The sequence below is a fragment of the Bos indicus genome, chromosome 5, assembly GCF_029378745.1.
Source record: "Bos indicus isolate NIAB-ARS_2022 breed Sahiwal x Tharparkar chromosome 5, NIAB-ARS_B.indTharparkar_mat_pri_1.0, whole genome shotgun sequence".
NCBI lineage: Eukaryota > Metazoa > Chordata > Mammalia > Artiodactyla > Bovidae > Bos > Bos indicus.
The window spans coordinates 88,108,743-88,136,313 of NC_091764.1; the positions used below are offsets into that span (position 1 = coordinate 88,108,743).

Consider the following 27,571-nt stretch of genomic DNA (forward strand, 5'->3'; position numbering starts at 1 on the left):
CTTTTGAACTGTGGTGTTGGAGAAGACTCTTGAGAGTCCCTTGGACTGCAAGGAGATCAGCCCTGGGATTTCTTTGGAAGGAATGATGCTAAAGCTGAAAGTCCAGTACTTTGGCCACCTCATGTGAAGAGTTGACTCATTGGAAAAGACTCTGATGCTGGGAGGGAGTGGGGGTAGGAGGAGAAGGGGACGACAGAGGATGAGATGGCTGGATGGCATCACTGACTCGATGGACGTGAGTCTGAGTGAACTCCAGGAGTTGATGATGGACAGGGAGGCCTGGCGTGCTGCGATTCATGGGGTCGCGAAGAGTCGGACACGACTGAGCAACTGAACTGAACTGAACTGATACCCCTATTCAGGCAAACAAGAGCAGCAGGTTATCAAAGATGACATTCCTAACGAAAACTTTTCCACTTGGAGAAAGCAATTTGGGTCAGTATGTAGGAAAGAAACAGAAGACCAGACACTGGAGAGTTGTAACAGGGGTTAGTAAGACTTCACATTATTGTTGTTGCTGTTGTAGTTCAGTCGCTCAGTCATGTTTGACTCTTTGGGACTCCATGGACTGCAGGACACCAGGCCTCCCTGTGCCTCATTATCTCCTGGAGTTTGCCCAAGTTCTTGTCCATTGAATTCACTCTAGCCCTTTAAATAATTAGGAAATATTTAACAATTCGGGTAACAGAAATCCCTCTATCTAGTTCCCCTCCCAAATTGGTATAGGATTTATCCTTCTGTGTATTTATTCATTTGCTCATTCAGAAAGTATTTCCCAATGTCCCAGTAGAGAAGCAGGCTCTGAGAGGGAGAGGAGTGTCCAGGAGGCTTACAGCGAAGTGATCTTGAAAGGATTGGGCAGAGAGAGAAGATGGACTGCTGTGCAGTCTCAACAAAGACTTCCACTTTCCCCACAGGGAGCTCCGAAGCTAGCATGGCCCATTAGTGTTGTCTCTTGTTGGAGAAAGGAGGGCGGGGGAGAAATTTTATCCTCTGTGTCCATCCAGTCATTGGATGTGGGCTACCCTTTAGAAGAGGTGACCTTGGATGAAGCAACTCTTTTTTAGCTGAAGCAGCACTTAAGAGGGCTGACAGCTGAGGTTCACCTGCTGACAATACTCCCAGCAATAAGTCCTTCATTCTCAAGATGATCTGCTTGGCCCATCTCAACATCCTGTAAATTACCATGCTGATACCATACAATGCCCACAGAACAGATTGACCTTCTGACCTTAAACAAAACTGTTAGTTGCTCAGTCCTGTCTGACTCTTTGTGACCCCATGGACTGTAGCCCACTAGGCTCCTCTGTTCATGGAATTCTCCAGGCAAGAATACTGGAGTGGGTAGCCATTTCCTTCTCCAGGGAATCTTTCTGATCCAGGAATCAAACCCGAGTGTCCTGCATTGTAGGCAGATTCTTTACCATCTGAGCCATCAGGGAAGCCCTGATCACCCAAATAAATACTCAGGGCTATGAAGGAAGAATGAACTTTAAGAGAATAATGGGCACAGGTGGAGTAAGGAGAGGAAGGTTAATTTTGGCTCTGTTGATTTCTGCATCAGAGTAGAAGAGCAGGAAGGATAGAGAGAACTATCACACTTGGACTGGGAAGTGTTCCTGTGGGCAGTTTTGAGTCACTGTAAGTCTTTTTATTTTTGGCTGTGCTGCGTCTTCGTTGTGCAGGCTTTCTCTAGTTGCTGGAAGTGGGGATACTCTGTAGTTGTGGTGCGTGGGCTTCTCATAGTGGTGGCTTCACTTGTTGCAAAGCACAGGCTCTAGGATGCATGGGCTTAGTATCTGCAGCTCATGGCCTCAGCAGCTGTGGCAAATGGGCTTAGTTGCCCCTCAGCATGTGGAATCTTCCTTGACTAGAGATAAAACCTGTGTCCCCTGCATTGGGAGATGGATTCCTTACCACTGGACCACCAGGGAAGTCCATGGAGTCACTGTAAGTTTTTACAAAGAGAACTGCAAGCGCTAAGTAGACAAACAAGTACAATAGATTGACTTGGGAAGAAATTTGGGCATTTCCAAGTCAACACAAGGCTTGACTATTTACTTTTAAAGGTCACCCCCAATTTGATCCTAGATTTCTGGTCTCGTTTCTCACCATTTCCTTCTAGATTCTCTAGGGTCATGTACACAGTGGGCCTCTTCTATTCTTTAAACATGTTAATCCCATTTCTCTCATGTTATCCTTTGACATCTAATAAATTTCCATAGTCTTTATGGCCCAGGACAAATTGTACCTTCACCTGAAAAGCTTTTCCTACTTCAAGATCTTTAAGGACATCTCTTTACCCTTAGTCTTAAAATAAAAATAGAAATCCCTTAATGTAACTTACAAGACCATGTATGATTTAGTTCTCTTTATTTACCACTCCAGACTCATCTTTCATCTCATTCCCCTATATCTATCAATCAGCCTAGGTGGTGAACTGGTTGTCTTATTTATCTTCTTATCTTCAGGGACTATAGCAATATCTTTCATAGGATAAATGTTCCATTGTTGAATTGAAGAAAAGTACATAGTCCTAACAGATTAAGTTACTTTGCTGATAGTTGCTCTCCCTCAAAGAACCACAGAATCTAATGAAGAGTATTTTTTTTCCAAGTTCGTTTTTGTAAAAGAAACTTAAAAGACTTCTGCACTGCAATTCTGTGTCCAGTCATCCAAGAGCCCTAAATACCTACCATATATTTGGCATCTATCTCTCCCATGTGAAACATTTCTTCTCAGTTAAACATCAGTACATTTGCAATTTGGAAAAGCCAGAGAGTTCAAGAAAAACATCTATTTCTGCTTTATTGACTATGCCAAAGCCTTTGACTGTGTGGATCACAGTAAACTGTGGAAAATTCTGGAAGAGTTGGGAATACCAGACCATCTGACCTGACTCTTGAGAAACCTGTATGCAGGTCAGGAAGCAACAGTTAGAACTGGACATGGAACATCAGACTGGTTCCAAATAGGAAAAGGAGTACGTCAAGACTGTATATTGTCACCCTGCTTATTTAACTTCCATGCAGAGTACATCATGAGAAACGCATGGCTGGATTAAGCACAAGCTGGAATCAAGATTGCCGGCAGAAATATCAATAACCTCAGATATGCAGACGACACCACCCTTATGGCAGAAAGTGAAGAATTAAAGAGCCTCTTGATGAAAGTGAAAGAGGAGAGTGAAAAAGTTGGCTTAAAGCTCAAAATTCAGAAAACTAAGATCATGGTATCTGGTCCCATCACTTCAAGGCAAATAGATGGGGAAACAGTGGAAATAGTAGCTGACTTTATTTTCCTGGGCTCCAAAATCACTGCATGTGGAGATTTCAGCCATGAAATTAAAAGATGCTTACTCCTTGGAAGGAAAGTTATGACCAACCTAGACAGCATAGTAAAGAGCAGAGACAGTACTTTGCTAACAAAGGTCCATCTAGTCAAGGCTATGGTTTTTCCAGTAGTCATGTATGGATGTGAAAGTTGGACAATAAAGAAAGCTGAGCGCAGAAGAATTGATTCTTTTGAACTGTGGTGTTGGAGAAGACTCTTGAGAGTCCCTTGGACTGCAAGAAGATCCAACCAGTCCATCCTAAATGAGATCAGTCCTAGATGTTCATTGGAAGGACTGATGTTACAGCTGAAACTCCAATACTTTGGCCACCTCATGTGAAGAGCTGACTCATTGGAAAAGACCCTCATACTGGGAAAGATTGAGGGCAGGAGGAGAAGGGGACAACAGAGGATGAGATGGTTGGATGGCATCACCGACTCAATGGACATGGGTTTGGGTGGACTCCGGGAGTTGGTGATGGACAGGGAGGCCTGGCGTGCTGCAGTTCATGGGATTGCAAAGAGTCAGACACAACTGCACTGAACTGAACATTTGCAATTATAGAATGAGAAGGGATCATAGAGGTAGTCTATTATATAAGCCCCTCAAATCATAGTCAAATTAATTTGAGAGGGTCAAATGATTTAAAAAATGCCATCTAGCTAGTTAGTAACAAAGTTGAATCTAGAATCCAGAAGTCACAATTGCTAAATCATTTCATCACTCACCATCATCATCATTATCACCATCAATGTTTAGGGGCCCTACATGAACCAGGTACTTCTGTAAAGATGCTACTAATATGCTATCTCATTTAATCTTCACAATGTTATGAGGTGATACTATTCTAATGAGGAAGGTAGGGCACATAGAAATTGACTAAATTGGACAAAATGGTCATTTGGGTTTTTCCTAACTTTTTGACCGACCCAATAATTATAATAAAAGCCCTTAAACATATCTCTTTTTCCAGCTTCTTTAATTCCCCAAACCTGAACATATCAGCATAGATAGTGGGCTAAAAATAAAACTTCTTCCATTAGGAAACAGACTCTCTCCTCCTGACTTCTTGATCTGGACTGGGTAGTCAGCAACTTGCCTCATTTTCTCCTGTAGAACTGGGACTGAAGTGATATTGGATGACTTCTAAGGGAGCCCTTGAGAGGTGCTGTGGCTTTCAATTTCACCTTGCTGCTCTGGGATTGCCAGGTTAAGAAGCCTAGGTTAGTCTCTTTGAAGCTGAAAGATTACAAAAAGAGGAAGACCTAGGTAACAGCCATCATGTGAGTAAAACTAGCTTGGATCATTCAGTCATTCTAGCCACCAGGTGGTTGCAACCACAAGAGTGAGCCCAGGAGAGACCAGAGGCACAACTGTGCTGTTCTCTGCGCTAGCTGCTGACCCAAAGAACTGTGAGAAATTAAATGGTGGCTGTTTTAAGCAAATACAGTTTGAAGTAGTTCATAATATAGCAATGGACAAGTGGTACAGTATATGATATTATCATTTGATTAGTGTTAGTGTGGCGTTTCTTTTCCATCTCATTACTTTCAGTTTTTCTGAGTCATTATATTTTAAGTGGGGGCTTCCTTGTAGCTCAGTTGGTAAAGAATCTGCCCACGGTGCAGGAGTCCACCTACAATGCAGGAGACCCGGATACAATTCCTGGGTTGGGAAGATACCCTGGAGAAGGAAATGGCAACCCACTCCAGTATTCTTGCCTGGGAAATCCCATGGACAGAGGAGCTTGGAGGGCTATAGTCTATGGGGTTGCAAGTGTTGGACATGGCTTAGCTGCTAAAAACCACATATTTAAACTATGTTTGTGGTAGACAGCATAAAGTTAGGTCTAGTTTTCTTTAATTCAGTCTGAAAGTCTCTGTCTTTTAACTAGCATGTGCGCATGTGTGCTCAGTCATGGCCAACTCTGCAACCCCATGGACTGTAACCTGCCAGGCCCCTTTATCCATGGGATTCCTAGGCAAGAATACTGGAGTGGGTTGCCATTTTCTCCTCCAGAACTAGTGCGTGGACCACTCATATTTAAAGTGATTATTGATATAGTTGGATTAAAATATATCATCTTTGTAACTGTTCTCTCTTCATTACATTTGTTCATTGTTATCCCACCCATCTTTTTCTGATTTTCATGAGTTTGAGAATTTTGATTGATTCTATTTTATTTCCTCTTGATCTCAGTATTTCAAAAGCACATTTTCAGTTGTTACCCTAGGAGTTATAATATATATTTTAAAATAATCTAAGTCCACCTTCAAATAATACTATACTGCTCCACTTTATGAGTATATTCTCAAGTCAGCCTTCCTATCCCTTGTGATAATGCTGTCAGTCATTTAATTTATTCATATGTCATAATCACCCCAGAGAGATTAACCAGACAGAAAATCAATAAGGAAAGAGCAGACCTGAATAATACTGTAGACTAAATGGACCTAACAAAATATAGAATATTCCACCCAAGACCACCAAAATGCACATTCTTCTCAAGCACACATGGAACATTCTCTAGCAGAGATCATATGTTGGGTCACAAAGCAAACCTTAACACATTTAAGAATGTTGAAATTATGTCAATAATTTTTTCTGTCCACAGTGGTATAAAACTAGAAGTTAATAGCAGGAGGAAAATGGGAAAAGTCACACATATGTGGAAATTAACACACCCCTGGACATAAAAAATATGTCAAGACAAATGAAAATGGAAACACAACTTACTGAAACTTATGGAACATAGCAAAAGCAGCTCTAAGAGGTAATTTTATAGCGATAAACATATATATTAAGAGAAATATCTCAAACAACCTAATGTCAAAGAATTAGAAAAAGAACAAACTAAGTCCTAAGTTAACAGAAAGAAGGAAATAATAAAGATTAAAACAGAAATAAATGAAACAAAGACTAGAAAGACAGCAGGAAAAATATCAGTGAAACTAAGAGTTGATTTTTTCAAAAATAAGCAAAACTGGAAAACTTTTGACTAACCAAGAAAAAAAGAGAGTACTCAAATAAAATTATAAATGAAAGAGGAGGCATTACAACTGATACCACAAAAATATAAAGGACTGTAAGAAGCTGCTAAGAAAAGTCAGAGTCCAATCAATAGAATAGCCTAGATGTGGATAAATTCCTAGAAACATATATCTTACCAAGATTGGACTCTAAAGCAGCAGCTGGTAAAGAAAGTAGTTCAGCTGCTTCCAGGGAGAAACTGTGAGAAGGCTGTTTTGCCAGCTTCCTCTGCACTGAGTCCGGAGGGAATAGAGTTGGCAAGTGCTCACTTGCCCATTAACAATTTCTTCCCTGTTTGCTACAGTCTTTGGGTCTGAGGTATGCAAGCCTGATTGGCTCTCTGAGTTGGGTGTTTTGGGAGCCCATTTCTTGGGCGGGACTCTTAAAAGAGGGGGTGCTAAATGTGAAGTCCAAACCTTTCACTCTTCAGGAAGAAGCTGGTATTTGGGAGTTTCCTCTTGGTCGTTCGGTACTGTGATGGAGGTGGAGTTTATAGGGAGAGTGTGTCTCAGTCTTTGTGTCTCAGCCTTTCCTACCAGTTTCAGCATGTGTATTTTCCCACTTGTCTGATGTTTAGGAATCACTCAGCTAGTTTCTGAATTTCTTTTAAAGAAAATTGCTGTACATCTGTTGTGTCTGTGTGGAGTTCAGCAGTATCTTGTGTTACCATATTGGTTGATTCCATATCTTATGTGATGGGCTTCCCTGGTGGCTCAGTGATAAAGAATCCACCTGCAATGCAGGAGACACTGGAGATGCAGGTTTGATTACTGTGTTGGGAAGATCCCCTGGAGGAGGAAGTGACAACCCACTCCACTATTCTTGCTTGGAAAATCCCATAGACAGAAGAACCTGCTGAAGGACAGTCCATGGGGTTGCAAAAAGTTGGACAGGACTGAGCATGCACACGCATATCTATGTGATCCACTTTATAAATGTTAACTTGACAAATTCATAACTCATGTCAACAACCTGTCTGTCAATGATGAATGAAGAAAATGTTGAATATATATGTGTGTGTGTTTGTGTCACTAAGTTGTGTCTGATTCTTTTTCTACCCTATGGGCTGTCCATGGGATTTTCCAGGCAAGAATACTGGAGTGAGTTGTAATTCCTTCTCCAAGAGATCTTCCTGACCCAGGAATCAAACCCATGGCTCCTACTGTGTCTCTTACAATGCAGGCAGGTTCTTTACCACTGAGCCACTGGGAAAGTCCTACATAGATATTTACAGTGGAATATTATTCAGCCATAAGTAGGAAGAAATCCTGCCATTTGCAGCCACATGAGTGAAACTTAAGGGCATTATGCTAAGTGAAATACACTCAAGAGAAAAAGACAAATATCACATGATTTCACTTACATGTGGAGTCTTAAATAAAATAAAACCAACAAAAAAGGATTAATAGTGTATTGATGGTTGCCAGGGGCTAGGGAGTAAGGCAAATATATGATGTTGGTCAAAGGGTCCAAACTTTCAGTTATAAGATATGTAAATTTCTGGGAACTAATATATAACATGCTGACTGTAGTTAGCAATACTGTATTGTATTGAAATTGTATTGTACTGAAACTTGAAAGTTACTAAAAGAGTAAGTCTTAAATGTTCTTACCACACACACACACACACACACACACACACACGGGATGGTAATGTATGAGGTAATGGATGTGTTGACCAACATTATTGTGGTAATCATACAATATATATGTATTTCAAATCATCATGTTGAATACCTTAAACATACACTATGTTATATGTCAAGTATAGCTCAGGTCAAAGCTATGGTTTTTCTGGTAGTCATGTTCAGATGTGAGAGCTGGAGCATAAAGAAGGCTGAGCACTGAAAAATTGATGCTTTTGAACTGTGGTGTTGGGGAAGACTCTTGAGAATCCCTTGGACTTCAAGGACAGCAAACCAGTCCATCCTAAAGGAAATCAGTCCTGAATATTCATTGGAAGGACTGATGCTGTAACTGAAGCTCCAATAATTTGGTCACCTGATGTGAAGGGCCGACTCATTGAAAAATACCCTGATGCTGGAAAAGATTGAGGCAGGAGAAGGGGATAACAGAGGATGAGATGGTTGGATGGCATCATTGACTCAATGGACATGAGTTTGAGCAAGCTCTGGGAGATGGTGGACAGGGAAGCCTAGTGTGCTGCAGTCCACTGGGTCGCAAAGAGTGGGACACAACTGAGTGACTGAACGTCAAGGAAATCTCAATAAAGCTGGAAAACCATAAAACATAATAAAATAAACATGTAATTCAGGTGTATAGAGAAAAATAAAATTGGCTAACATTAGAGAGCTCACCCATTCTTGCCTGAGCTGTTTCAAGCATACTCACCCACTCTCAAAGACATTCTTCATTTCTGTTACTATGTCTGATTGCTAGCATTTCTTTCTGATTCCCTTATCGTTTCCATTTTTCTACTGATATTATCTAGTCGTTTATGTTGTGTACTTTGCCCATTGCAGCCTTTCATATTAATCATAGCTATTTAAATTGCCTGTCTGATAATACTAACATCTGTGTCACATCTGAGTCTGTATCTGATGATTGCTTTGTCTCTTCAGATTCTGCTTTTTCTCATCTTTTGGTATGCCTTGTAAAGCTAGATATGTTATTGAGTAATAGGTGCTGATACATACAGGTTTTTAGTGCGAAGATTCACGTTAATCTTGCTAGGAGTTGGGCTGTTTCTTGTAGCAAGAAGTACCAGAGACCTCAAATTTATCCAATGTCCTTGTTTTTAGTTTGGGGACTTCCTTTTCGTATTGGTCCTCAGAGAACATGTGTGTCTTGTACCTTTTAAAGGTGTAATCCACTGTTATGATGCTAGCAATATGTTGGTGTGTGGCACAGGGTATGAAAGACAGAGAACATTCTAAAATCTTCAAAGTCGTGATCTTTTAGTTGGCTCTTGGGAATATTGGCTCTCTCTTGGCTTTCACAAGTGTTTGTCTCTCCTACAAGGTATATAGCTTTCTTTCTCCTGCTTTTACTTTCTTTCTGCCTGCAGCATTCACTATGTTTCCTTGATGTTATCTCCCCTGTTGACTAAGGGAGAGTTTACCCACCTTAGGTGAGACAGAAAAGTTGGAGTGGAGCAAAGTTCCCTTCTCCCTTCACAATGGCTATCAGGGCCACATGGGGATTCTTCCTGAATCCTCAGACCCGGTCTGTGATTTCCACAGGGAAAGTGTGCCCTACACCCTTCCACCCATCATGACTACAATCTCCATGACTACTCCCTCACACTGGTTCACACAACCTCCAACAGCTTTTGAAATTAGTAGTTAATTGTTCATTTATGGCATCCAGCAGCTTTTGCTCCAGGCAAACCACTATCAGGTGTGTATCTCTTCCGATTCTGGATGTTTGTCCTATCTCAGTTCTCTTGAGAGGCCTAAGAAAAGGCATTGATTTTGTTTGGCCAGTTTGTCTTATAAGGAAAGTGAAAGTGTTAGTGGCTCAGTCGTGTCTGACTGAGACCCCATGGGCTATAGCCCGCCAGGCTTCTCTGTCCATGGAATTCTCCAGGCAAGAATACTGGAGTGGATAGCCATTTCCTTCTCCAGGGCATCTTCCTGACCCAAGGATGGAACCCAGGTCACCCGCATTACAGGCAGATTCTTTACCGTCTGAGCCACCAGGGAAGTCCATCTTATAAGGAAGGGGTTGGCAACTTCTAAGTCTTTTAACATGTCAGTGCTGAACATATATTTTCTTGACTAAGATTCCCCACTACCAGGCACATGGAAAGTAGGAGTCACGATGAGGACTGAAGGTCTCCTGGTATTTGGCTTTGGGAAATGGAAATGACAGAGAAGGCAATGGCACCCCACTCCAGTACTCTTGCCTGGAAAATCCCATGGACGGAGGAGCCTGGTGGGCTGCAGTCCATGGGTCGCCAGGAGTCGGACACGACTGAGCGACTTCACTTTCACTTTTCACTTTCATGCATTGGAGAAGGAAATGGCAACCCACTCCAGTGTTCTTGCCTGAAGAATCCCAGGGACGGGGGAGCCTGGTGGGCTGCTGTCTATGGGGTCGCACAGAGTCAGACACGACTGAAGCGACTTAGCAGTAATGGAAATGAAGCGAGGACTCCAGTATAATCTATACTCACACATGGTATTTATGGGAGATATTTTGGCAGGAGTTTTTGTAGGAACAAGTAACTCATTTGGTGAATAGAAAGTAGGGTTTGGGAATAGGCTAATAGAGGCATTGTTGGAGAATTACGTAGAATAGCTTGATTGGGGTGGAGGGAATAGGAACCAAAGCTGGAAATATTACGTGTCCAGAGTACATTTGGACCAGGACATGTGTGATCACATTCTGTGGTATCCATTTTGTAAAGGGTAACAGCAAATATATAATCAATCTAGCAATAGTATTAGCTAATCTGAAAGGACACTGGGCTATAGGGTCAAGCTCAAGATTTAGTGTCTGACTAGAAATGGAGAAACTGAAGAAGGCTGTGATGTCCCTGATAAAATGAGGCCTTTGGGAGATGAGGTACAGGTGTCTGGCCTGTAATATGAAGAATTTGAAATGCAACCAGAACTCACAATGGACATTAGACTTTAGAGTCATTAGATTTTGGAGTCATCTGCATGGAGTCTATAGCTGAAATTTTGAATAGAGATGTGGTCTTTGGGAAGAACAAGAATAGGGGTAAGAACCTTTGGGAATGTGCAAATTTAAGGGGACTGGAGAAAAGAAGTTGCTGTGGGAAAGCAAGAAAGATGGAAGTAAAGCCAGGACAAAATGTAATGGAAATTAACGTAGAAGAGGATCCTTTTTTATTCTAACTTATGTCTGGCGTATAGGGGCAGTCTTTGAACTGAAGATTCACTCAGCCCTGACAGAAAAACAACTTCCTATATAGCACAGTATGAGTGGCCTGCTTCTTGCTAGAGTTTTACATGAACTCTCTTTATAGTGGAAATAGATGAAAATGTTCCACAGGAAATGGTTAGTGTTTATTAGGTAAGGGTCCACATTTATGAGCTAATGCCCCATTCTTGGAATCTAACCAGGAAGGAGAGTGATTTGTGGTGGTTGTAAAATTGTAATAACAGCCAAATATAGTATACAAAATCACCATGACCTCAGAGGTAATTGCAAATGATTTACTAGAAATCAATATTTAACCTTGACAATATACAAATTTATGCAGACATCTCTATCTGTATGTATATGCTATATGTATCCATATATGAAGTACAACAGGATGCTCTACAGCTGGTATTTGGTGGCTTGTTTCTTATGCCAATTGCACTGTCAGTGTTTAAAGGAAACAGGGCAATGTTTGGTAAATCTCTTCTAAAACAAGGCAGTTTTCATCAAGTTTGTGAAATGTAATTTTATTAATAGAAGGGCATGTCTTACCAGACAAACTATCCCCAAATAAATAAAGTTTCAGCATCATTAAAAGCACACAAACACACAACTTTACAGAGTACAATACAAAGTCAATTTTGATGATGTTCTTACTTGCATTGACTAAAAATCTGAGAAAGACTGTAATCAACCAACCTCTAAATAATGATTCTGCATAAAGAGGAAAAGTAGAGCACAGTTATTTCATAGAAGGTTTCAGAGTGAGAGTCTGAGTGCTTTAAAAGGTATCAGATAGATCACAAATTAAATCACACTGTTAACATTACAGCATGGAATTGTAGTTAATCAAAAATAAAAGTTAAAATGGCTGACGAAGGCTGCAAATGTTCTTTTCCAACATAACACTACTTTCTATTTTTGGCATGAATTGATAACCTTTTCCATGAGTAGGAAAATGTGCTCTGCAAACTCTCGGAGGGCACCTCGGCCTCCACTGCTTTTGCAAATATATCCAACAGCCTTCTGGGCAGCGGCACAGGCGTCAGCAGGCACGCCGCTGAGGCCCACTTTCTTCAAGCACTCCTCATCAGACACTTCATTTCCTATCAAGTTGAAGAAACACTGGTTGAATATTTAAAGAGATAAGGAATATTCTTTCTAAATAATGCAAAGAGCAGTCAATAAACAGTTCTGGCAACTTCAGACACTGCATATAAGAATGCTACAGATTGGATGGAACAAAATGAGTTCAAGTATTTCTATGAAGAGTAAATACTTAAGGTCTAGTGTTTTTTCTTAAGCAATTCAACATAAATGCTTATCAATTAGAGGAGAGTGGAGTATCCTCTCTGTGTGCCATGCCTATTACAGGGACTAGAAATTCTACATATAAATTATAATTAGTTAAACTTTTTTATGAAGGAAAATTTCCAATAAGCAAGAACCCCAAATTTATGTGGAATAATTATTAATGTTTTGCCTTATGTATCAATATTTTTATCCATTCCCTGCCAAGTTTTTTGAAGGAAAGGGAGAAGGAATTCCCAGACAACATACTTAAGCCATAAACACTTCACCATTTCCCTATAATAAATACATTTTTAAGAAGTGACACAATGCCATCCAACTAACAAAATCAACAGTAATTCCTTACTATCATCTAATAACCTAGTACATGCTCAAATATCCTCAGCTGTCTCAAAATTGTCTTTTTATAGTTGATTTATTTGAATCAGAAATCAAAAAAGGTCCACATATTACATTTTGTTGATTTACATCTTAAGTCTCCCTTTAACAGTTCTGATTTGTATGCTGCTTGATAAATAATTTCATCACACTGACCTAACTATATTCCTCCTCCCTGCCTTGCTTTTACTCTATCTCCCTCTCTTATCTTTCCTTTGATTGGATAAATTTCAGAAACTCTCAGGACCTAAAATTCACCATTCTGAATACAACTATTACTATAATATAGACCAAATATTACTAATAAAATGTTGGTTAAGAGTGTTTATTTTTAAATTTGTTCTACCTGTACCTACTGAAATTTTTAATTATTAAATGTATGGAAATTTGAATTGTTTTCAGTGAAAGATAATAAATATTAAAGTATCTCTTTGCATAATTATGGCTTTCCATTATTATGGCTGAAAAGAAGGATACCAACCAAGATATGCTACTTCTTTCCAGCACAGGCCCATTTCTTTTCTCCATTCATCTACAACTGCAAGTTTATCTGGCACATTGACTTCCATTTTGCAATCCAGTTTTAAGGACGAGAGGGTCTGCTTTGAACAGGCCCTTTCTGAGATTAACCTCACCTAAAAAATAAAAGGGCAAAGTGAGAAAACAGACATCACTCACAATAAAATAATACCTTTTAAATAATACAAATCACAAGTGAGTAGTCCTTTGAAGGACTAATTAAGAAAAATCAACTAACTTATTTTAAAATGATGAAGCTTTAGCAGATTTTATTTCTAGTAGTCCAATAAAGGTGAAAGACTTCTCCACAGTGAAAAGTAATCTATCTACAGGTAAAAAATAAAACATATATTGTCCGTTAGCAATCTAAGATTCCCCTATAATTCATTTTATTCAGAAGAAAGTCTATAACTTGTCTTTCGACCTGCTCAGGAACACGTATTTAAGATCTCTAACGAACTATAAAAAATCATCTTAAACTTCATTTTTGAAAAAAAAAAAATGAAAATACAAATAAGTATTGTTACTTTGAATTAAAATATTCAATTGTAAGAATCAGTTCAGTTCAGTTCACTCAGTCGTGTCTGACTCTTTACGACCCCATGGACTGCAGCACCTCAGGCCTCCCTGTCCATCACTAAATCCCGGAATTTATTCAAGCTCATGTCCATTGAGTTGGTGATGCCATCCAACCATCTCATCCTCTGTCATCCCCTTCTCCGGCCTTCAATCCCTCCCAGCATCAGGGTCTTTTCCATTGAGTCAGCTCTTCGCATGAGGTAGCCAAAGTATTGAAGTTTCAGCTTCAGCATCAGTCCTTCCAATGAATATTCAGGACTGATTTCCTTTAGGATGGACTGGTTGGATCTCCTTGCAGTCCAAGGGATCGCAATAAGAAGCTACATTTTTTAAAAAAAAAGATCCATCTGACATTTGCTTTCTTCTAAATGCTGACACCTATTTTCTATGAAATCTTTCTGGTTGCAAGATCCTATGGGAAATATTAGGTAGCAACTATTTAAAACAGTATGTTCACATTCATTAAATAAACAAGAAATCTATTTGTTGATAGTTTCCTAATTCTATCACCTAAAAGTAAAAACAGCATAATTTTCTAGGCATGTCAAAGCTAAATTTGAGACACTTTAACTGATAATACTAAAAATGTAAATCTCTTATTTCAGTCACATGTACCTTGACCCTATATCACAATCATGAAAGACACTGCTATGTTCAGGGGGCACATACCTCAATACCACTTTTCTTTAATAAACTTATCCCAATAGCATCTTTTACATCATAAGATATTATTTCTTTTTGGTCTCCTGATACATAAATGTGGCCATTGGTGAGACATCCATCAATATTGCAAACAAAAAGTTTTATCTCCTTCAGTTTCTCTTTGCCAAAATAACCGTATCTAAAAGAAACCAAAACAGACCTTTGAATCCAAGTGTGAAACTAATCACTCCCTCTCATCTGGTAAACACCAATAAACTGGATAGTTCATTCCCATCCAATTATTCAAACATTACCTTTTCAAGGTACATCACACACTTCAGGTTATAGTGCAAGAACTTCAAGTGTGGTCCAACCAAACTATGTGTTTCTGAAGTTACTGAGTAAGCCATCTATAGGCATATTTTATGTATATGTCTTTCTCACGTAAGCAAGATACTACAAAAGATTTTAAGATGTTTGGAGGATCAGAAATCTGTGTCTAAAAGTGAATTTAAATGGATCTACAAAAATAATTTGTTATGGTCTACTGCAAAGGCTATGAGGTCTTGTTTTCACCTTAATACTCTTTGTTCTGCAATAGGCCAATCAATGTCCACATCGATGTCCACACTGTGCTCGGCTCTCATCTCGTAGTACGCCATCTTCCCACCCTAAACATATTACGAGTGCCATGAGGACTGTTGTCAACACGCATTCACGCTTACCAACAAATTTATTAAAATACAGAACGATGAATTCACTGCTACAGTACTAAGAAAAATGAACAACCCAGCAGTATCAGACATACAACAAGTAATTTCTTTTGGAGGGGAGAGCTTCATATATTCCACCGTGTAAAACAAGTAAATTTAACCCTTTTCAAATTCTACCTACATAGCGCAAGTTCCCATTTTTCAGAATTCTATTTTAACATTGGACAAGGGTAGAAATAATACATATCCTCCAGGGTTCTGACCACAAGGAATTTTCTGAGAATCCCTAGTTGTATTCCCTTTGTTCTGGTAGTCTCTCCCATCAACATCCAAAAGCAGTAGTATAAATATTTTTGGAACTTCTGTTCCTATTTGCAATAGGGGTCAGAGTGGGGAGGAAAAGGAACTGTAATATCTATTGCACAGAACTGATCCCTGAAGTACAGACAGGAGTCAACAACAACTGAATGGATCACATGTGGGCAAAAGTAAGAACAATGAGCGTCATGATCCTGGGGTATGCACAGGGCAAGAGGGTTGAGGCACTTCTTATGATTGTAATTATTGCAAGGTCAAGATCAATTACTAGAAATTTACATTTTTCACAGTTGTCAGTCTCTTTACAAATCTTGTTATAATGAGGAACTTCTATTTTTCCCCACACTTAGGAAAGGGTCAAATTACAGTCTCCCTTAGCAAAGAGCACAGGGAGAGTTGTACCTATAGATGTCAAATCTAATTTTCCTGAATGCTCAAACTTAACTGAACAGTTAGCCTATGGTATACCTACTGACCAGAAGACTGGAAAATTTCTTCCTCTTCGAGAATGAGTCACATTAGAATTTTTACTATAAACAGTAGAGTTTTAGGGTTTTAAAATGCTATTTTTTGAGTAACACAAGGATCTGAATTAAAATCCTAACAATGCCATTTACAACTTGTTTTTGCTTTGAGCCAATGACTTCATTTTTCAGAGCTGCCATTTCCTCCTCTGAAACAAAACTAGGAACATGCACTTTATTTCATTATGAGATAACCTATGTAGTATTTCATATAATCAACAGTAGGTGTTGAATCAACAATACAATAACTAAAATGAATAAATAGTATATAATCATGTAAGCTCTAAAGCTGAGAGAGGCATCCAACCCACTTATTGTAAAGTGAGAGCACTTATTGTAAAAGGAGAGCACTAAGATTCAGAACAGATAAAATGATATATTCAAGGTTAAATAGTTACAGATAGAGATATTACTATAATCTGGTTTTCCTGATGCCTAGGTTGGTGCTCTTTTACCTCTACTATACTGCTGCTTTTTTTTTTTTTTTTTTGTCTCTTTTAAAAGCAGTAAAGATTATTCAACTGTACAACCACAACTTGACAATAATACAACCATGGATTAAAAACAGAGTTTTGAATGAAACAATATGAATACCACAACATACGTAGAATACTCAATAGTTGATTTCTTATCTGAATGTTAGAATTGTAGCAGAATCCCTTGCATATTTACTGAATGTATCCCAGATCGGTTTGGGGTAAGTGTGCCAAATAAATACCTCGGATGATAAATCTTATCAGTTACTCCTTTTCCTCTAGGGGTTGATACTTTCCTTTATGAACTGTGCCATACTTTTTTCTTAGAACTCAAAGTACATACACAAAAGGGTTTAAAAGATTTTTTGCAAAACAAGAGCACAAACCTGTAAGTAACCCATCTCTATCAAATGTCTTTTAGCAAAATAAAATGAGCCATTTTCATATAATTCTCCATCCCAGTCTTGCCGGCGAGGTCGTTTAGCTGGATTCAAATTCAGAGGCTCAGTCATTTCACGAACTAAAGGCAAAAAGCTACAATAAATCCCAGGTGCTCTGAACACTGAAATAGTTCATTCAGTAATTTTTTTTAAAAAGCAAACAAAAATAAACTCAGAACGTAGAATATTTCTGTTTCTAAATAAACAATTTAGAAGATTTTTTTAAAGGAACAAAACCTCTGATAACAACTCTCAGATGACGTATCTGATAATAATTCTGATAAATAATTCTGATGATTTATCTTAGCTCTTCAATAATAATAATAATAATAAGAGGAAAATAAAGTATCTTATGGAGAAATCCTGAATAATTAAGGTTTTAAGGGATTCATACATATATAACACTTTGGGAGGACATAAAAGCAACCTTAGTTGCCAAAGAACTGAACTTGTCATAAAATACTATATTCAATATATGAGCCCTTTAAATCTATTGCACAGTATGTGCTTCTATAGAAATACAATGTGTGTGTTATTTATCTAATGTGGTTGAGAAACTACATTTATGGAATTACTGAAAAATGACTATTTCCTCATTAAATTATTGAACCTTACATATTGATGGGAAATGCTTATATAATGTATGATACATTCTTACCAGTAATTTAAAAAATACTAATATAAAATATATATAACAATAAATTATGTTTATTATCATTAGTAATAATGAAGGCCAAACAACACCAACATTAATTACACCATGATATAATAAATGAAGCCTTTCTATTAAAGGTCCTATAGTGTTTTTCTCCACTGAATCTTCACATGGGATTCAAAGGCTGTTCCTGAAGTCCCTGGATGACACGCTCCCATAGTATCCTTATACTTTTCTCTTTAGGCCCGAACTGTCCTAGTAAATTTGTATCTCGTACACAGTTTATAGTTATTATGTATTTAATAACATTACTGATACTTAAAATGCTGACATCATTAGACCATACACTCTGTAAGCAATAAGTCCCAGCAGTCAGATCCAAGCATGCACAGAGGAGACACCTGACAAATACATTAACACTTGCTTAATTCTAAAGTGAAAAACTTGTGACATCTGACTATGTCAGAGAGTATATATTATAGTACTGTTCTTAATGGTTGTAAAGTATTTGATTTTATAGATAATCAAGTTTTGCAGGGTATTTAAGTGGATTTTTTCTCTCCATTATTGGCATATTTCTCTATAATTTCTTTCCTAGAAATGCAACCTGGGTGGGGGGGGGGGGGGGGCGGTGACAGGGTCAAACCTATGTACATTTTATTAATAGCATAGTATAGTACATATTGGAATTCCCTTGCCTTTTCACTAAACTTCGCAAATTTGTATTTGTCGACATGTATAGATATTTTCTAACCCTTTTTAACTTTAATAATATAAAACTTAATCATATAAAGCTCAACATTCAGTTTAACACTGGGTTTCCTTAACTTATTCAAAAGTGTGCTTTTCAAGCTTTAATTCTTCCTATATTTTATTTTTGATATTTAGTGGTGGTGGTTTAGTCACTAAGTCATGTATGACTCTTGCGACCCCATGGACTGCAGCCTGCCAGGCTCCTCTGTCCATGGTATTCTCCAAGCAAGAATACTGGAGTGGGTTGCCATTTCCTTCTCTAGGGGATCTTCCTAACCCAGGAATTGAACCTGGGTCTCCTGCATTGCTGGCAGATTCTTTACCAACTGAGCTACAAGGGAAGCCCCTTGATATTTAGTGAATAAGTTCAAAATATTATATAAATAAAACAATGAATTTGCTACAGAGAAGATACTCAATAATTGTTTATTGAATGAAATCAATAAACTAGTCATTGATATATTTTGTTAGTTTTGATGACATTCACATTTAGAGACTGAAAATCATTTTCTGCCTGTAACTTTATCTTCTTATCTTAATCGCTCTTCTGTGGACCATCTCCATTTTTACTGCATCTTCCTTACTATCTCCTTTAAATCAAACATAGGTTAGACACAACTGGCCCAGTTTTCCTACACTCAACAAACGTCAGGACTGAACAGAAACCATACTGCCTTTCTTCGTGTATGTTTCATTTACCTATTTGTTGGTAATTCTATTCTTTTGTGACATATTTTGCTAGTTTGTCTGGAGAGAAATAAGGCTCTAACTAAATGTTACGGTACTCTTTTGCTGTAAGAAGTTGTGAACTTTGCGAAGCAATTCTAGATTCATTCTTGAGGTTCTCCAGAACTTTTTGGTGGAAGACTTCTATTCCCACCATTCTATATGATTCATAGGTAGAACAACACAAAAGTATCTGCTCTAGAAAAATGGCATATTTGTCTCAAAATACAAATAGAGGGTTAAAATAATCCTTTGTAAAAAGAAAGAGAATTAATTTGGTTTCCATTGTTTTGTCTCAACAATCCCAAGATTTAGAACTGATTATAAATGTTATTATCAACTACAGTGATAAAAGTCCCACGTTCTATTTTACTGCTCCCTTTTTAACTCTCCCACTCCTAAAGACTTTTTACATAAGAAAAATTAATTCTCCATAAGATGAGCTAAAATAAAAATCAATACAACAGATTACCTCCTTTCTGAATTTCACCCCATCGAAACTGATGCCGTCTCACAACAGAGAAAACAGAATCGTATCCTTCTTCTCGAATCATTTCTGCAACTTTTTGAAGATCAGTAGGATGTAAACACGGAGAAGTAGCTTGAATATTTCCTACAATGTCAACCTCTTAAAAAGACAAGACAAATGAAAAGATCATCAAAATGAAGTTCTTTGCAAGCAAGTAATACTAAGATCTAAATTCAAATGTTAAACAAGTCTTGTGAAATGAGTAACAAGTTGGAAATTACATAAAATTTTGAATAAACTATTAGTCAAATTCATACCATTGTGATAATTAAGAAATTCTATGATGGCATCTAGTGAGGTAGAACTGTCTTTTGAAGCTTCAGAACTTCTTCGATGAACTTGTGCACCAAACTGTTTGGCCACATTCTCAATTTCATCATGGTCTGTTGAAACCCATATACTGTAGAGATATTAAAAAAAAAAAAATTAAAGATAAAAAGGAGCTCTGCAACCCCCAAAATACAGCTTACATGTTAGAATAGTTTTTGTACCATCAAAATAATGTTACAGATTCAAAGCAATATAAAATTTAAAGAAAAATAAAGAATTTTCTATGGAAACCACATTTTTAACTGCTTCAATTATAAATGTGGTCCCAGATGTAATATTTATATTATATACATTTATATACATATTATTTACACAGCCCTAGATATCATTTATAAAATTAGGAAAAATTGATATTTTTAAGGCTAATGGTTTATTAAAAATACTAGTAACACTGGAAGTTCAAATCTAAAGGAAATAAAGAAGATACTATTTCTTTTTTCCCATCAAAATCCAAAACATTGTATAGTTAATATGTCTGCTGAGGAAAAAAAATGGGCGTGGCATAGCCAAATCACAAGGCTGAGTTTCAAGCTTAGTAAAGACTTATATGCCCAAAACAGTCAGACAAGCCAACTCTTTTTTGGCCGGGACGGGGGCAACTAACAATGGGTACATAAATATATGAACACAGAATCAACTGGGTGAAGCCACCAATAACAATCAAAGTCATGGAGAACATGACTTGACTGGCTCAGGAGAGCTTAGTGTAACAGCTCTATTAACCACACCTTACATAGCTGACCTTTTGCACTTTATAAGATGATGACTCACAGTAAAATATAAAAGATTATTTAGGGGATGCATACTAGTCTCTACTGAAGTTTTCTTAACCTTTATAAATTTCCATTGCTAGAAACAATGTTTTACTCTAGCCACAATACTTTTAGACTGACATTCCACAAAGACATCTGAATGACTTCTTCGGTATATGCACAGGCAGTTGATCCTTAACCAACACAGGTTTGAACCATGTTAATTTTTTTCAATAAATGTATGGGAAAAATTTAAGGAGATTTGCCAACAGTGTGAACAAAATTACAAACTGTGCAGCCTAGTACTATCAGAAAAAATAAAGTTAGGTGTGCCATGAATACATAAAACATATGTAGATAATTGGTTTCCCTGGTGGCTCAGATAGTAAAGAATGTGCTCACAACGCAGGAGACCTGGGTTTGATCCCTGGGTCAGGAAGATCCCCTGAAGTAGGAAATGGCAACCCACTCTAGTATGCTTGACTGGAGAATTCTGTGGACAGAGAAGCCTGGCAGGCTACAGTCCATGGGGTCGCAAAGAGTAGACACGACTGTCTTTCACTTTACTTTACTTTCATGTAGATAATACATGACAATAAAACACTTTCACTTTACTTTCATGTAGATAAATAATAGTCTACCCTCACATAGGTATAAGATGACTGATACTTAATATAAAGTTAATAATGTACTTTTGGCTTTTAAAAAATGGAACAATGTTTCTGACACTGCATTATGAATATGACTGTAAAACTGTATACCATAAAATTTTTATAATGATTCATTCATCAGTGTGTGTGGGCTAGGCTACCATGAAGCAATCATAGTGATTAAAATAGACCACCATTATTGTGTTTACTTGCTAAGTCCTGTCCAACTCTTTGTGACCCCATGGACTGTCGCCTGCCAGACAATTCTGTCCACAGGATTTCCCAGGCAAGAATATTGGAGCAGGTTGCCATTTCCTTCTCCAAGGATCTTTCTGACCCAGGGACTGAACCCTAGTCTCCAGCATTAGCAGCTGGGTTCTTTACCACTGAGCCACCAGGGAAGCCCTAGACTACCACAAAGCAATCAGATAGCTGCTTCTTTGTTATCAATGCCTGAACCATTATACCTGTAGATAAATATGAATTTCTTTTTCACAATACTTTTCATTTTTGATGTTCAGTGTTAGTAATATATATAACATCTATAGTGTTTTGTATCATATAAGACAATATTGATGTAGGTAGTGACAGATGATCCATCTTGTAAACAAAGTAAAATTATGATATCTATATAGCTAAGTACAGTAAATGTATTTTGTCTTCCTTATGATTTCCTTGATAACATTTTCTTTTCTCTAGCTTACTTTACTGTAACATACTATATAATAAATATATAAAATGTGTTAATAAATAATGAAAATAAATAAAACTAAATAAGGCATAATGTGTCTCAGATATAGAGAACTAGTGGTTACCAGTGGGGAGAGAGAAAGGGGGAGGGCCAATATAGGGGTGAGTGAGTGAGAGAGAGAAGTCACTCAGTCGTGTCCAACTCTTTGCGAACCCATGGACTATAGCCTAACCAGGTTCCTCTGTCCATGGGATTTTCCAGGTAAGAATACTGGACTGGGTTGCCATTTCCTTCTCCAGGAGATCTTCCCAACCCAGGGAATGAACCCAGGTCTCCCGCCTTGCAGGCAGACGCTTTACCGTCTAAGCCACCAGGGAATACAGGGGTAGAGAGAAAAAAATGAGATTACATGAAATCATGTGTGTAAAACTTTTGAAAAATGTAAAGCACTACAGAATTTAAAGAATTTTTCCTTCAATTAAAAAAAAAAATGTAAAAAGTAGGATGCTCAGTTGTGTCTGACTCTTTACAACCCATGAACTGTAGCCTGCCAGGCTCCTCTATCCGTGGAATTCTCCAGGCAAGAATACTGGAGTGGGTAGCCATGCCCTTCTCCAGGGGATATTCCCTTCTCTGGGGGATCTTCCCAACCCTGGGATCAAACCCAGGTCTCCTCCATTGCTGGCAGATTCTTTATCATCTGAGCCATCAGAAAAGCCCTAAATTAAAAAAAAAAAATGTGTTTATGATATTAGGAAGGCTTTGGTCAACAGTAGGCTACTAGTAGTTAAGTTCTGGGAGATCAAAAGCTGATCTGGGACTTCTGACTGCCCTGGCTGAGGAGGGGAGCTGGCACCCCAATTCTCATATTTTTTAAGGGTCAACTGTATTTTTCACCCCTTTCATTCAACATCTACTGAATGAAAGAGAAACTTCATGTTTCAAACATCTATGCTCAATTGTCAAGAGTGAAAAGAAAGAAACTAAAGAAAAATTTCTAACAGCTCTAGATTTAAGAAATTCCCTTTACTATTGGCAGAAGGAAGATTTAAATCTAAAGATAAAGTCAATAAACCCCCACCCTGCCCCCTAATTTTTTTCAGAGGAAGCCTAATAAACAAGATGAGCTACTGGCTAGAAGTCAAGTGTGTCATATCTACTCATGTCATTCTACAAAAGGCAGAACACAGAAGCCCTCATTTCCCTCCACTGCAAAATATGAAAGTTTTGGGATAAGTTTTTTACTGGAAAATGTCACAAAGGTATACAACAAACTGAAGTACCAATGAAAACTCAGTAAATTTTTTAAAGAGAGGATAAAAGGAGGGTGGTGATGATAACAAAGTAAAAAGCAAACAGTAAAAGAGAGCAATCTTTTGACATCTAGTTAAATCACTAACTGAAATAAATTACTGAAGCCGTTTACTTTAATATCCTGATCTTTACTGTAATAAACATTCAACACCTCAGGATTCAGTGATCTTTTGGAAATGCTTAAACAGTAAATAAAAACAGAGGTTTGCCTATGTTTCTTCTTTCATTATTCATTGATTCCTTCTTTCATGATATGGAAATGACTCTTGATTGCGTAGTCTGTTTCAGGCCCTTCTCTGGACACCAGGGATACAAAATCCATTGACATGAGAAATTCTCAACCTATTAGTAGAAACAGAGAATGGCCAGGAAGCAATAACTGACCTTTCTATAACGCTTTACTTTTTACAAAGTATTTTTATAGTGCCTGCTACATAACAGGTGCTCAATATATACTTGCTGAATGAATGAAACAGTAAATGGTTAAGAGCATGGACTCTGAAGGAAGGACTTCAAGTCTCGGCTCTACCACAAGCTAGTAGTATGACCCAAGGCCAAATCTCCCTAAGCCTAAATTTTCACTAAAACAGAGGTGACAATGACAGCAATTACCAAATATGGGTGTTATGACAAATCAATATAAACCACAATATAAAATAAATGTTTAGTAAGTAATAGCTATTGAAAATAATAGGAATGGTGATAAAGGAACAGTTGACAGTCTCATTTAATCCTTACACTAGCTCTGTTTGAAGGAAAACTGAAGTTTTGCTTTCAGACCTTCAAAGGTTCAAACGTTTAATTTATATGTATTATGTAAGGCAATGGCACTATGAATATGAAAACAGCATCCTACATGTACACTTAAAATACAATAGTCATTATTTATTACATCATCATAAGGAAGTCAATCATTTCCACTCAGCTAAGGGGCACCATTGCATTAGCAAGTGCAAGAGAAAAGGATGAGCAAATGAACAAACAGACCTTTTTAATAAAATTTAAAATCAAGTATAAAGTAAACATCAAAGTGGAATGCCAATGGCTTTAGCCTCAAATGAAGTCATACTCCATCTAACAGGATGAACAGGAGTATCAACCATGATCCCTGTAACAGACACTTCAAATCAGAAACTGCCATTTCAAGGACAACACAGCCCAGGCCTTTCATTAATCATAAACCCATACCCTAAAAGTGAAACCAACACTTACGTTTATTTTTCACAAGTATATTAGGCAACATGTAAAAAAAATCGATGTACTCTAAGCTTTACTTACACAGCATTCAACTACTGTTGAAAACCAAGCTCTTACAAACTCAGCTCTCACAATCACTTTTTACTAAATGAAAATAATATCTCAGCATTTTTTCTTGACTGTTAACTATGTAAGTTAACGGGCAAAGTTAGCAACCTTGAAAGTATTGTTAGCTTTGATTCTAAGCAGGCTAGAAACTCAATTAAGTCAAAATGATTTTGGACAAAGTAATCTCCAGGCCTGAAAAACAAATCACATGAGCTACAGTTTTCTCCAATTCCTTCACAGGGTAGATAAGATTTTTTTGAAGAAAGTAGGTGAGAAGCAGGAAGGCTGCTCCATCCAAACTGACTGCAGCTTCAGAATAAGTCAATTAAATTCAAACCTACCTCTTTGGGGTGGTAGATTAGACCTCAAAGGGAAGAGAATGAATGGATAATTACAAGCTTCCTAAATTAACTGTTGAAGGAGGGTGTATAGGGGCTATCTGCCAGAAAGAAGGTAAATCCTCCTGGCAGCATTGAGCACTCCTTTTATGGGGCTGGAATCATCCTAAGAACTAGGCCTTTAAGCCGTTAGAAACCATGATGGAGTTTGGTTGACCACAGAGGCTTGGATAGAGTTGTTATGTGTAGAAAGTTTTGCAGTTTTCAGCAAAACCACCCCCATACCATAAAAGGGAGAGCCTTTTTGGCTCTTTCCTTTCTAGAGGAACCAAGAAATAGAGGATTATGGTGATCAAATGTATCATCCCCTTACTTTTTCTTAAAAATATGAATTACTACCTGATACAGTACACTATATATTAACTATCTTCTCCCTATTATAATGCCAGCTCCATCTATGGATGGACCCTATTGCTAAACTCCTGGTTAAGGACACATAACAGTGCCTGTCACATAGTAGGTAGTCAATAAATATTTGCAGAATGAATGAATCATTTTTGCTCTTAAATTTGTATCTCAAACACGCCCTACCTTTTTTTAGGTTAAGCCAGTTTGAAAGGGTCTTCTGACATATGCAATAGGAGTTGTAAAGGAGTTCTGTTTTCAATCTATTAAGAATGTGATTTTGATCTCTGGTTTATATCACAGAAATACGGTTTTACTACTTCACTACTAACTTGGATGCACCTTCTCTCTGTCCTTTTTTGTTTTCCAGTGTGTACCTTTTGTGAGGAGGTAAAAATGTCCCAAAGTCTGTGAGTCTCACAGGGAAAGAACCATGTCACATTCATCTTGTAATACCCTTGGATGTGTATGGCAGAAACTCAGTGTTTACCGAATTGAACTAAATCCCCAACTCTTTCCCTATCTCTCCTCTGCACACTTCCTGTTACATTACTGTTATTAATATCTTCTGTGTGCAGGCACCTATTCACCCAGCACCACCCAAGACTTCCTTCGGATAAAAACATCAAGAAAATTAGTAAATTTATACTATTTTGGTATCTCCTTTGTAAACACGTTCGATTAAATGAAAATCATTTATCCATATATTAATGTATGTAATTAATATGCTCCAGAGACAGCCATCTCTTTAAAAACCAAAACTCGACAATCAAAAGGTGAAGATAATTTACTTTTCACGGGGAACAAATTCAAGCACAATTAGGCTGAAATTACCATGTGTAAATTCATTCTTGGCACAGAGTGCCTCCTCCCTTTTATGAATGACATAACTCCTGACTAACATGGCATATGGCCATGACTCTTAAATGATGCACAATTAAAACCGTCCTTAGGGCAAACGAGGTTCCAAAGGTACGCTCAAATCATTTAGAAGCATTTCATCGAACAGCCCCGCGGTACGCTGTCCCACTATCTCGCACCCAGGTACAAATGTGGGCAGCTTTCTAGATTGTGCTGACTCACAACAGGCTTAGAGTATTTTCCAAAGGTCAGGAAAGGATCTCCAAGCTGAGCTGGAAATGAGAAAAGCCTTGACACCCCACTCCATTTATGAACCTGACGCCTCCTTAATCGATCAGCACCAGGTGGGTAGCAGACGCTGAGCAACAGGGGAAAGCTAGTGGCCTCCGTCTAAAGGAGTTAATTATCGCAGATGTTTCACAAGGGTGGCCTCCTTGCCTTTACCCTGTGAGGTCAACCTGGGCAGCGCAGACTTTTGAAAAGAGGAAATCTCCCCTTTTACGGGTGTCATTCTCAAGGGCTGGGGCAGGAACTGTCCCAAGTTCATGGCTATTAGCAGTTACGGAACAAGGAAGAAACTGGAGCCCTGCCTCCCCCGCGGGCAGCCGGGGCCCAGGCACCCCGGATCTTGTGCACCCCTTCCGGGGGCCGCCACCACGGGGCCCTGGCCCCTCCGGCGGCCCGGTTCCCCCTCTCGACCCCCGCCCAGGCCGCGCCGCCCACTCTCGCACATGCGCACCTCTGGAAGACCCCCGAGTCCAGGGCCGCACGCAGGACCCAGCCAATGAGCGGGACCCCCGCCAGGTGCTTAATGTTCTTCAGGGGGATGCCCTTGCTGCCGCCCCGGGCCAGGATGAGGGCCGCCATATGCGGGGGCTTCTCCACCCCTCGGCCCTGGCCGCCTCGGGAGTTGCGCTGTAGCTTCGGCGGCCGGCCCCGAGAGGGTCGCCCCCGCGGGTTGGAGACGGAGGTGGCGGCCCCCTTCTCCACCGAGTCCATCTTCCTCCCACGCCTTCTCCCCAGCTTCTCCACATCCGGGAGCTCTTGTCTCGCCACCTCAGCTCGGCGCCGCCCGATCTCCCCGCCCGACTGCCCGCGGGGGTGGCTGTTCCCGGCCCCGCCCACCTCCGATCCCGCACCCTCG

At 38.7% G+C, this 27,571-nt stretch overlaps 1 protein-coding gene across 1 annotated transcript; it reads right to left on the reverse strand.

The window, feature by feature from the left end:
• Positions 1-11,497: 11,497 nt before the first annotated feature.
• On the reverse strand, positions 11,498-27,525 carry CMAS (cytidine monophosphate N-acetylneuraminic acid synthetase). Its single transcript, XM_070789969.1, has 8 exons — positions 27,167-27,525; positions 20,039-20,181; positions 19,725-19,880; positions 17,065-17,198; positions 15,224-15,318; positions 14,675-14,846; positions 13,389-13,542; positions 11,498-12,324 (listed from the first exon to the last, which is right to left on the reverse strand). Exons 1-8 carry the CDS (start codon positions 27,424-27,426, stop codon positions 12,134-12,136), a joined length of 1,305 nt encoding a protein of 434 aa, XP_070646070.1. The 5' UTR covers positions 27,427-27,525; the 3' UTR covers positions 11,498-12,133.
• Between the last annotated feature and the right edge of the window lie 46 nt (positions 27,526-27,571).

Bases quoted from the DNA above. Each gene is read 5' to 3' on its own strand.
- CMAS (XM_070789969.1), bottom strand. From the start codon at position 27,426: ATGGACTCGGTGGAGAAGGGGGCCGCCACCTCCGTCTCCAACCCGCGG. The intron at 19,881-20,038 runs GTATGAATTTGA...TGTCTTTTTAAG, and splicing joins ATTTCTTAATTATCACAATG to AGGTTGACATTGTAGGAAAT. The intron at 13,543-14,674 runs GTATGTGCCCCC...TTTATTTTTTAG, and splicing joins TAAAGAAAAGTGGTATTGAG to GTGAGGTTAATCTCAGAAAG.